The sequence below is a fragment of the Atractosteus spatula genome, chromosome 8 (assembly GCF_055471065.1).
Source record: "Atractosteus spatula isolate fAtrSpa1 chromosome 8, fAtrSpa1.hap1, whole genome shotgun sequence".
Taxonomy (NCBI): domain Eukaryota; kingdom Metazoa; phylum Chordata; class Actinopteri; order Semionotiformes; family Lepisosteidae; genus Atractosteus; species Atractosteus spatula.
Window position 1 is genome coordinate 30,231,514 of NC_142713.1, and position 11,912 is coordinate 30,243,425.

General features: G+C 36.5%; 1 protein-coding gene across 1 annotated transcript; it reads left to right on the top strand.

The window, feature by feature from the left end:
- Positions 1 to 5,656: 5,656 nt before the first annotated feature.
- On the top strand, positions 5,657 to 11,546 carry LOC148829392 (toll-like receptor 1). Its single transcript, XM_088923590.1, has 2 exons — positions 5,657 to 5,754; positions 8,459 to 11,546. Exons 1-2 carry the CDS (start codon positions 5,729 to 5,731, stop codon positions 10,938 to 10,940), a joined length of 2,508 nt encoding a protein of 835 aa, XP_088779716.1. The 5' UTR covers positions 5,657 to 5,728; the 3' UTR covers positions 10,941 to 11,546.
- Positions 11,547 to 11,912: the final 366 nt, after the last annotated feature.

An 11,912-nucleotide genomic window follows, 5' to 3' on the forward strand; every position in this document is an offset into this window, starting at 1 on the left:
GCTAGTTGAAAAACTTTACCAAGTTGGTCACATGCTGTCTCTAGCTTTCAGAATGTGTTTGATTCGCCCTCGCTTCTCCATTTTTTCCCGTGTCATCTCCCACTTTGGAAGTTTTTAGTTTTTTTACTATTGTTTCCTTTAAAAAAACAAATGTTAAAGAATTTTATGAATAAACAATTAAGAATTTGGTGATATTAGCGATTTTTGTTGGTTTCCTTTTTAATAGGAACTGTTTTATGTATTATGTTATGTATTAACATACTGTATACTGTATGTCCTAGCTAATAAATATCTTATGAATTTATTTATAACCATTTTGTGTTGCTAAGAATCTAGAACTGCATAGGAAGAACATTGGGCTGTTCTAAACTATAAACAGTTACAAGACAATATCCCTCTTAAAAACATTACACCATAAAGGCTGAATAGATGGGATTTAAGACTCAATGTTTGTCTTTTATATTGTTGCGTGTGTTACTTTAATATTATAAATTACTGATTCAGTCCTACAGTTTTCTCCAACCCACGCCTGTTGATGACCACAGGATCAGAATTGTGTGAGTTAAGAACAGACAGAGGATTGAAATATTACTGTACTGTATGTAACCTGCCAAATGAATGATGGGTTTAAAACAGAATAATAGTCTTAGGAGGTAAAGTCAAAATCCTGATTTAACTGCATCTTCATCTCTTTTCTCAGTATAGCTGTGCTGGGATTCTGTCAAGAACCTGCAGTATCACTGCAGATTGCGCAGGCTGCCTCGGACTGTACATCTGTAACCTCTCCAAGGGGATGTGTGTCCTGAAAGGAGTCTCCAGGAAAACAGGTACAAATTCCAGGTCCAGAAAGTCTTCCCAGCAATTTGTATACCACACTGTATTTTTAAATATGGGGGGGACAGGGCATTTGTTGGGTTGGAATTACATCATGCTTGAGATAGATGCCTTGGTTAATTTTATATCTGTAATTTTAGTCTGCTTTAGACATATTTTGAAATCTGTAAACAGGAAGATATAATGCAGTAGTTATATCAAGCTGTCATTGGAGCCTGTTGTTACTTTCACATACAATCCAAACAGTTTTAGAAACTCTAATGCATTCAGAACATATCGATCATAAATGTCTTTATTTATATTCTCTAAAAAGTCTCTTACTGTTATCCTATGCAGCACCACTCATTCTCTAGCTCTGAGTGACATCTAAGCCTCTTCTAGAAGCAGCTCTTTCATTGTGTTTCTTCATCTGCAGGAGGATTTTTCCAAAGTCTTCGGAGAACCTGATGTGTGCAAAAAGATCAATCCATATCGTTTCTTCCTTCGATTTCATGTTCCTGCGGAATGCCTACATTTCAACTTCATGTTAACTTTGAGAATCCAGATAATTCTGTTATTTTTAGTTTTTGAAAGAGTTACCTTCCTGAGATGAGTTTCCATTCAATAATTTCTCCAATTCTAAATAAGGCATAATTAGTTTTTTTTAAACTTTTTCTCTTGTAAAATAAGAGATAAGGTTGTATTTTAAGTGCATGTTTCAATGTTAACAACCTGTCTTCACACAAGTCTTTATTAATAAAAGTACTAGCTGACTACTTTAATGATGTATTATGCAATGTTATGGAAGATAGTAGTTCCCTTTCTAAGTCAATGCTGGTTTTATAAGTGCTGTATTCATTAAAATAACTGCAAGTATTCATAAACGTTTCAGAAAAAATGTCAAAATGTAAATTTAGCCTAAATTGCAAAACAGACAAAATCCATCATTCCAACTATTTTTTAAAATGAGTTTATAAAAGTATTGTTTAGAATGTGATTTATGAATGTCAGCAATCTGAATCTGAATGCTGAAGAGCTTCCCACAGTCAGAGTTAAACAGTAGAATGTCCTCTCATCCAGAGAAAAGCCTTTCTTTTAATAAAAAGAATATTTGTACATGAGAGTCATTAAACTATACATCAGAGTTCAGTCAAAGGGAAGCAGCAGGACCACATATCCTTCAGACAGGGTGGAACAAAATGATTCAATCATTTGTCAGCAACAGAAATTTATTTTAAAAAACATACGTCAACCATAAATCTAATGGGCAATCCATGTTGGTGTTATTTGATTTATTCATATTTTGTAGATAGAGATAATTCTGAAATATTAACTCAAAGATGAGCTGTTCATATAAAAAAAAAGCATTAGGAAGCAATGTTGCATACATGTAACATCAAAGGACACTATGGGGATATTATGAGCCTGAGACTCTAAGCCACATTAGGGCAAGAAATAAGATTTCTCACAACCGTCAATAACCATGTTAACATATTTACCATACACAATGGTAGTATAAAATAATTATCATCAACTTATTGCTCAAGCTCCATATCATTCTGGTAAGCCTTTTTCTGCAGATAAATATGAGTATTTAAAACTGAATGTATTTACTTAATAATGAAGTTCCAAGATACAGTCCCTGATTGACATCTAAGGAAACCACGTTAACACATGTGAGTAGGTCAATATTCTAGTCCCAGTAGCCTTTGGGTCCAGAGCTTATCCTGGTATCCATGATGTTAAGCGCACACTTCCCTTCGCCCCCACCAGATGGGATGCCAGTCCATTACAGGACCTGCTCACAGCAATGCTGGTTCCCATTCACACAGCTGGGTTTAGAAGAGCACTTGGGTTAAAGTACCTTCCTTAAGGGTACAACCACAGTGTCTGCTGTGACTTGAACCCACAATCCAGAGGTGAACTCACTACCCTACGCCGGTTAAGGTAATAGAAATGAAATATGAAACCATCAACTTACTGCTAACTGCTTTATTTTAATTTAATACACAGCAGTCATCAGTGGTATGTAGGTCTGATCTAAAACCTTACTGAGTAAATAAAGAGATCATCTGTCTGTAGACACTGTAACCTCCTCTAAATATTTGCCCATAAACAATAATAGAAACAGTTTTGTAATTACAGAGTGTGTCAGGATTTTTGTAAGGGTGTGAAAGCAACAGCTGTAAAAGTCAATGTCCCGTGTTCTGACATGATTTATGAATTATTGTAGATCTAACAAAACCCCACGGGAAAGAATTGTTCCATGCATAAACCTGAAAGTGAGGAACTGGATCTAAGGAACACATAAAGTTTCATTTTCACAAACTACTCAGACAGGCTTGTTTTAAAATAACTTGATGTTTGTGGAATGTACTTGGGCAAAAAAAAAAAATCAACCCATCCTATATATTTTTTAAAAGGGACTTTCTGTTTTTGAGAAACATGTTTTGGTGAAATTTACAGAAGAAGCACCATTATTTTGTTAAATTCAGTTACATTCCCATGTGGATATTTTTGGTCCGCTGGACCATGATCTAAAAACAGTATTTGTTGTATTTCTCTCTCTCTATATGTTTCTATCCACATACTGTATAACAAAATATATTATAAATATATCTGATTTTATAACTGTATGATGATTACATTCATGACTTAAATATAAAATATTTGTAGAATAATGTGGCAAATTGCCCCCAAACACATTTTGGTGTGTACAGCATTTTTACATGGAAATTAGAATCAGATCAGAATCAGAACTTAAATGACTATACACTGAACACTTTTTGGATGAAAGAAGTTAAATATCATTAAAAATTGCAAAGAAAAATCTAAATCAGGTTGGAAATATCACCAGAAGAGATTTTGCCTGTGAGTTTATGTGGATGTAAAGTCAAGTCATCCAGTACAGTCTGAAGGGGCCTGGCAGTTTTCCCTACTTCATCAGACAATGTCTTTGATTCTGATGTTTCACCTGGGTTTCTGCAGCCATTCTTCAGATATTATCACATTCAAACTCTTGCTTTTTATAACTATGTTGACCTTAGTTATACTTCTACATAACTCACAAGTAGTACATTTTGTAGTTTAGATATTAAAATGAATGACATTTACCCTTGTGGGACTTTGGTTATTGTGCTGTACCAGAGCAATACTTTTATCAGAAAACAACAGCATTTGTCTATTTATGGCTGTTATTTAATGGTCCCACTGAGTGTATACAAAATGGCAAAATCTCGTGGGATAAGCCTCAGCATGGCATTATGTAGCATTGGTTTATCATTATGGAATCAGAATGTCAGTAAATGTTAGTTCCTCATTATTTATGGAATAAGAATGTCAGTAAATGCTTGTTCCTCTTAATTATGAGTCATATTCACTTCTTACAAACAGCAAAACATGCAGTACTATACATAAATATTTGTTTAATTTAATTCCAGCACAATTTTCTTCACTTAGATTATCTCTGCTCCATTAAACAGAGATCATTTTAATTCTTCATTTTCTGAGTACACTGAAGCTGTTCGCATTGTAACTTAAGATATATCTTACGTGTCTTGCAATATGTTTGCTTTTGGCCATAGGATCAAAATGCATCCTGAGAGTACAGACTTTAAAAAAAGATTTTATAATTATACTTCAGGGGCTTCACATTGATGTGATTTAGGGCTACTGTGCTAAAATGCTGATTGAACTATGTGTATGTATACACTGTAAGATTTGGTTGGGTTTTGTGAGTGAAATAAACATTGGTGGTTTCACATCCTGTTTCTTCCTTTCAAGCATTATTATGCATGTTAACGTGATAATCCATGCGTTCTTTCTACTGAAACAGAAAACTCAGAGAAGATTTGCTTGTTTTGCTGATATGCTCTTCTTTTTCGCATATTGCTTCTTTGCCTCGGGGATCATATTCCAGATATACTGGGGATGGCATTGTGGCAGACATGCTCCAAAGGGGACAGATTGATCCTACTTCACTTGTGATGCAAACAAAATGGAATGCCTGAAGAATATATATATATGATCATGCAAACTCCACATAGAAGGGACCCCAATCCAGAATTAAACCCAGGACCCTAGAACTGTAAGGCAGCAGTGCTAACCACCATGCCACCAAACAATAAATTGATTTACATAATAGTATCAACATCTAAAACAGACTTGTGACCATCAAAAAACAGTTTTGGGGCAGATTCAATGCAGTGGAAGGCACTGATTACCTTCTTACTCAAAAGCATCTGTTTGAATTCCATTTAGGCAAAAACCTATATATAACCCTTCAACAGACAGTTTCCGCCTTTATTGTTTTAATCTTTTGAGGATCAAACATCACCAGGAGAAGGTTGTTGGCTATTACAAATGTGTGTTTGAATTAAAAAAAAACAAACAAAAGGAAAAACTATCAGTGTATCACCTTCTTGGAATGGAAATATTACAAAAGAGGCATGAACCCAATACTACTCTGATGGGCAATTTTACCTCCAGAAGTAGTTTAAGGTGCTTTCACAGTTTGTATCTGCTATAGTATACCAGTTTAAATAAATTAGCCTTACTAGGTTCCACACTCACTGAAAAGCACCATAATGAGTATTCTCCAGCTTATTAGAGAAAGAGAAAAATAAGGTTTGCCTAAAAAGTCCTAGCGTATGTGTAAGATTTGATTTCGTTGTACATAGAAGGGATTGCATCATAGGGTGCAGTTCATGCCCGTTCATTATTGAGAAATCAGAATGGGGAAAGTTATTTAAGGATTTTTTTTTTAAATTACAGATCACATGGTAGAGAACTCTGGCTTGTCTGCTTGGCAGACAGAATTGTGATCATCAGAGATAACGTGGCTAAAAATGGGCTCAAGCAATCCCAACAGATTCTTTCCTTTGAGATAGAACTACAGACAGCAGCACACTCTGGTATGAAACTAGTGAAAATGGCATCTAGGTAAATATTGTTTCTTTATTGTTTTATTTCATTAACATAGTAAAAAATTATAGATGTTACTCTTAAGGTTTCCGCTCTTCCTCTTCAGGAAATCCTGTTAAGATATATTTCTGTACTGTGAGGAAACAACTAAATGAATATTGTTTTCAGTAACGCACATAATTGCTTTGCATGTGAAGACAAATAACTCAAATATATGAGTCATATAATCCTAGTTTTAAATTTTGTGTTCTTAAAAGAAAGGGATTAAATTGGTTCTATGTACTCGGTAAAATCAATTCTTTAGAACCTCGCTATCCTGCAATTTGAGAAGACTGATATTTTTGTTACTGTTTTCAGTAAAATATTATTTGATGCCTGAGCTCCTTAACATGTCCCCTTTAGCACTCGTCATTGAGCATCATTCATTCTTTGATTGGCTGACTCCCTCCACATATTAAGCAAATGCTTTGTGGTTTTCTATTAATTCAATTGGGAAAACACTTTCCTGTCCTTATCTGTTCTCTGTACTATCCTCATTTTACGATGTAGTACATTTACAGTACTATACATTTTTTAGAGAAAATGTACGGTCACTTGTTGAAAGTGATTTCAATTAGTCACAGCCAACAACTGGAACAATTTGCAGAATTAAACTGTACACCTTCATACCTGGGGGTGTTTTCAGTTGTATATTTAACTGCTTTCTGCTGGGTATTTTGCTTTTTATTAGCACTGTCATGTCCTCTTAATTATGCCCATGTTGTATGGCTTGTTTAATTGCCCTTTTTTTCTTCCTCTATGCAGTTGCCTGTGTGACATTGGTGTAAATCTCTTGGCCAGCCATTGAAAGTGGCAAGGATATCATTTTAAAGGATTATATATACTGTATGAATTTATCAGATTACAGACACATTAACAGTCTAATCAATTGTATATCCCATGCTGAAAAGAGAAGAAAAGAAACACAACGTTTCAGCTGTGGAGCCTTCTTTGGATGCCAAAAGAAAAAGGCTCCACAGCCGAAATGTTGTGTTTCTCTTTTCAGCGTGCAATAGACCTTTACTTGTTCCTTTGCAGCCTACGCATGCTGACACAGCCGCCTACCTGAACTAATAAATTGTATGCTTCAGATGTCTGTTACTTTTATCTTGATCTGACTCAATATATTTCCATTGCTGTTTCTCATCTTATACTGACTGATTCCTTGACATAGACTATGGGGGAAACTCACAAAATTCCAAAAAAAACTTTTCATTGTCACTTTTCTATTCCATAATCGTAAACTATTTACAGGTAATTCCTCTAAGCTTCACTTTGATAAATGCATTCACACTCTTGCAGATATTTTAATAGGGACCAGGACCAACAATCTCAATAGGAACGTCCTGCCTTCTGCTTCTTTTTTTACCTGCATCTTCATTTTGCAATGTGTGCCAATGGCGCCCCCTTGGGCAGCAAGGTTGACTGTGCACCCAGTGCATAACCTGGTGTATTTCAGGGGCAAAACAAGGGGATTAACTTCCTCTGCATTTTCATATGTTAAAGACTTTATTCAACACAGGAGCGGTTTGCAATTGGGGCTTAACCTGTTCTCAATCCAAAAATGTGCATTTTCATGCCAACCACTAGACACTTCACATCCAGAGGAATTCACAATTATAAAAGCTGACACTCATACTTTTTACATATTTCCATTGCATGTCCTTTTTTACTTAAAAAAGGTCTTCTTTAGCTCAGCTGGCAAGACTGAGCACAAGCCCAAGAACCCGAATCCGTTATAATAACAAAAGGACAGACAATGAAATGTGGGCTATTTCGAAGTCGCAAATGTGAGATAAAAAGTCGCAATATCGAGATAGTCGTAATTCTGCGTTTTTAAGTCGGAATTCTGAGATATGAATTCGAAATACTGAGTTTTTAAGTCGCAATTCTGAGATACAAAGTCGCAATTGCGAGATACCATAGCGCGTTTTTTTATATCCCTTGGCGGAAGCGGGCTTCCATAACTTCATACTTCAGACAGCAAAGCCAGAACTGACAGTCATCTTAAGTTGAATTATCTCCAGTATTTTTTATTTCAAACAAAATGCCAAAAAGACGTCTGAATTCGCTCAAGAAAGAAAAACGTTCTTCTGTCTCACTGATGACAGTGTCCAGTAAGCAATTGAAAAAGTTCACTTTAAACTTTACCTCTCTAATTGTCTTTTCTTTTCTTTGCGTTTCTCCTAGCCGACTTGTATTTCTGGATCGTTTTCATGTTGCACACTAACGAACATAGCTTCGCTAAGTGTAAGCGTGTCTGTTGCTCAGTCTTGCAGGGGAACAGGTCGCGTTATGCATATTCTACATATTTTGGAATGAACGCGCCAATGACCAATTGCAAATCATCCGCACAGCCGTGTTTTCCAATAGATCATTGTGTTTTATATTAAAATATGCCAGACTGATGTTCCTATTGGGTAATGCACCGCGTTCCTCGCCCCTGACATACGAACTCTCCTTCGTTTATTTTACGAATGGTCTTTTCTAAAAAAAAAAAATATGTCATTTTAATTACTTTAGCGACGGCCCCCCTTAGATCTGAGCTTGGGTGCAGTTGCACCCATTGCACCTCCCGTAGCGCCGCCCCTGAGTACAAGACAAGACAGCTATGAACATTGATTGATGTTGTTTTTGCCATATTGCTGTCTTTTATTGACCATTAATTTATGTTACATTTCAGCATATTTCTACTCTTCTGGATCATTGCTGTCACATGTTTCCTGGCTTTGAAAGCCACACAGATGAGTGCAGAAAATGAAGACATTGGAAGTAAATTATGCAACATTGTGAAACAGCACAGGAAGGATCTTTCAAAAAACAATTTCACTGCCATACCTTCTGACCTCCCCAGAAATACACAGTACTTGGACCTTTCTTATAACAGGATCTCTAGGATCAACAGCGGAGATTTGATGGCTCTGCCCTATCTTTGTTTCTTGAACTTTGCACACAATGGCCTGGAATTCATCTCACCCACAGCCTTCCAAAATAATTCAAGGATACAAGTCCTCAACATCTCCCACAACTCTCTGAAGTTCATTCCAGAATTGCCTTCATTTCAGGGCAGGATTCTCGACATATCGCACAACATCTACAAAAACTACACCCTTACAGACACATTTAGAAACCTCTGGCACCTTCAGTCTCTCAGTCTTGGAAGTCCATATGCAAGATCAATACATGTTAATGACTTTGCTGGTTTGCAAGACATACACTTAAAGCAACTGAGTTTGGGTGATGGTTTGGGGTTACAAAACTATGAACATGGTTCTTTTGCTCAGCTCAAGTCCCTACAGGAACTAACACTCAAAATGTCATTTTGTAATGAGTATTTGATGTTCCACAATGTTCTGAAGGATGTGGGCAAGGCAGAAATTGAAAGTTTAAAGTTAGTCAAGTTTTTTCCCCATACCTGCAAGAGCAATAAAACTGATCCTTTTGAAGTACTGAACAGTACAACATCCTTGAGTAAAATCACTTTTGAGGACACCTGGATCAGCAGTTCACTTATGCATAACATTGTACTGAACACTATTCAGGCTTCAATTCAAGCTCTTGCATTTCTCAACATTACATATTACGAAGACACAGTAAATGGTGTTCAGTTTAATGGTATTCCAGGATACAATCAAACAGCCAGAATCAAAGTTGTAATATTTGATGATGTTCTCCACTATCAGTATAGATATCCACAAATTAACATTAATGTAAGTTACTTTTACCAAATTGTTTATCTGAAATTTTCTGGAACTGGCATGAATATTTCACCTTGCAACTTAATCTCTGCTTTACCATCACTGGAAATTTTAGATTTATCAAACAACCTTTTAAATGATGATGGCTTTTGGTGGCCTGGGTGTTCTTACATTAACGTTTTCCCAGCTTTGAAACATCTTTCTTTAAGCAATAACAGATTTGTGAACATGGCCTTTATCTCTGATAGAACACAGCAGATTAAGACTCTAGAATCTCTGGATCTCAGTTTCAACTCTATTAAGTTTGAAGATAAATGTTATTGGCCTTCCCACCTCATTGAACTAAATCTCAGTAACAATGATCTGGGAAACTCTGTTTTTAAATACCTTTCCTCTCACTTCAAACGTCTCAATCTTTGTAAGACAGGCATTACAGTCTTATCACAGGATACACTTTCCATGATGCCCAACTTAACACACCTGTTCTTGAGCTCTAACAATATAAGAACACTGCCAGCTGATCTATGGGCTCCTAGTCTGAAAGTGTTATATATGGACCACAATGATATAAATGTTGTCGACCAAATGTTCTTTAAAAGGTTACAGAGTTTGAAGTCACTAAATTTAGGCAACAACCCATTAAGCTGCAGCTGTGATTCATATTGGTTTGTAACTGCGTTAAATAAAACCCTGTTAGTTGATTGGCCACAGGAGTACACTTGTAGCACCCCACCTTCTTTAGATGGAATGCTTCTAGAAGACTATCAACCGGACAGACTGACTTGTGAATCATGGCTTCAGGCTACCACAGCAATACCTGTTATCGCTGTCAGTGTTGTGGTGATCAGCTTGGTTTTTTATTTTTGTGAGGGACCCTGGTATCTCAAAATGTTGTGGGTATGGATAAGAGTGAAAAGGAGAAACTACCAGGCAGCAAAAACACTGGGGAATGCTTCTTTCCACTACCATGCTTTCATCTCCTACAGTCAGAATGATAGTAGTTGGGTGGGCAGCCAACTAGTGCCGAACCTGGAGAATGAGGGTTTCTGCCTTTGTATTCATGAGAGGGATTTTGTACCAGGGGACTGGATTATAGACAATATTATTAACTGTGTGGAGTGTAGCTACAAAATACTCTTAGTGCTCTCTCAGAACTTCATCCAGAGTGAGTGGTGTAACTATGAGCTCTTCTTTGCCCAGCACCGAGCTCTTACTATCCATCAGGACTCCTTGGTCTTTATTCTGCTGGAGCCCATTCCTGCTGACTCGCTCCCTAGGAGATTCCTGAAACTGAGAACCCTGCTCAGGCAGCAGACTTACCTGGAGTGGCCAAAGGAGGAGAAAAAACGGCAGTTCTTCTGGACGAACTTGAAGGCAATGCTGAAGACAGCTAATAAGCACATGGTCATGAAGGATGTGGCGAAGGACATTGTAGACTCCTGTCCTCTCTTGAAGTGCGCTGAATAACTGGCTCATTAGCTGTCTATCTGACAATACAAATATTTAACAGACGTGTGATAAAATCCGTTTTTGTCTTTCTTTCTCAGAAACCCATACTAGTATCATTCCATCAATGATTGAAATTGTATAAAGGATCAGGGACTGAACAGTGGACTAAATAACTCCAGATATGCTGGACATTATTTTTTTTCCATTGTTTTGTATTGATATGACCGCTTCTTAAATTGAGAAATCACCATTGTTTTGTTTTTTTTTACATCCCCACTCAACTTCTTCTGTACTGCATGGAAAATGAGGAAATGCATATGGGTTCTTTCAAGGAGGAGGTGCATCACTCACTGACATCAACATGAACTTCCCAACATTAGGAAGTCCCATTGCTTTTTCACTAGAAAAAGACCCCAGGATAACTAATCCCACCCTCCCTGGGTAGTGATTAGCAATTATGTGCTGCCATTTGGGAAAACTTGGATATAGTCAGCTGAGACTTGTGAATCCTGAATATTTGGACTCAGCCTGCTCTTGGTCCATTCAGTAAACTCTTTTTGCACCCATTTAAATCCATTTAGAATATCTTTAGATTGCCATAACAGCACTGGGTAAAGTATGAAATGATCCTGTTGCTTAATTTTGTATTATTTGCATATGCTGTTACTTAAGTTGTGTATTCTATTAATTGCATCAACCTAAAGTTTTATTTGTTATTTTGAGGAGGCAATTTTGGTATGTATGCAGTTTTTGTAATTAAAAAAAACTGTTGAATTGTTCACAAATCACATGTATATTTTTAAAATAAAATAATGTTACAATTAAGGGTTTAAGAAACTAGAGAGTTAGAGAATAACTGGGTGGGATGATCAATACTTAAAAAAAACAAATAACCCCCAAATTGTAAAGATATGTCAAAAATATACCTCTGTGGTTGGTATAATAAGAGGCAGCTGATGTTTTTGTTCTCTAGCACAGCTTTACTAAAAA

Excerpts from the sequence above, each read along its gene's own strand:
- LOC148829392 (XM_088923590.1), top strand. The coding sequence starts at position 5,729 with ATGAAACTAGTGAAAATGGCATCTAG. Across the intron at positions 5,755-8,458 it reads CTAGTGAAAATGGCATCTAG|CATATTTCTACTCTTCTGGA; the intron begins GTAAATATTGTT and ends GTTACATTTCAG.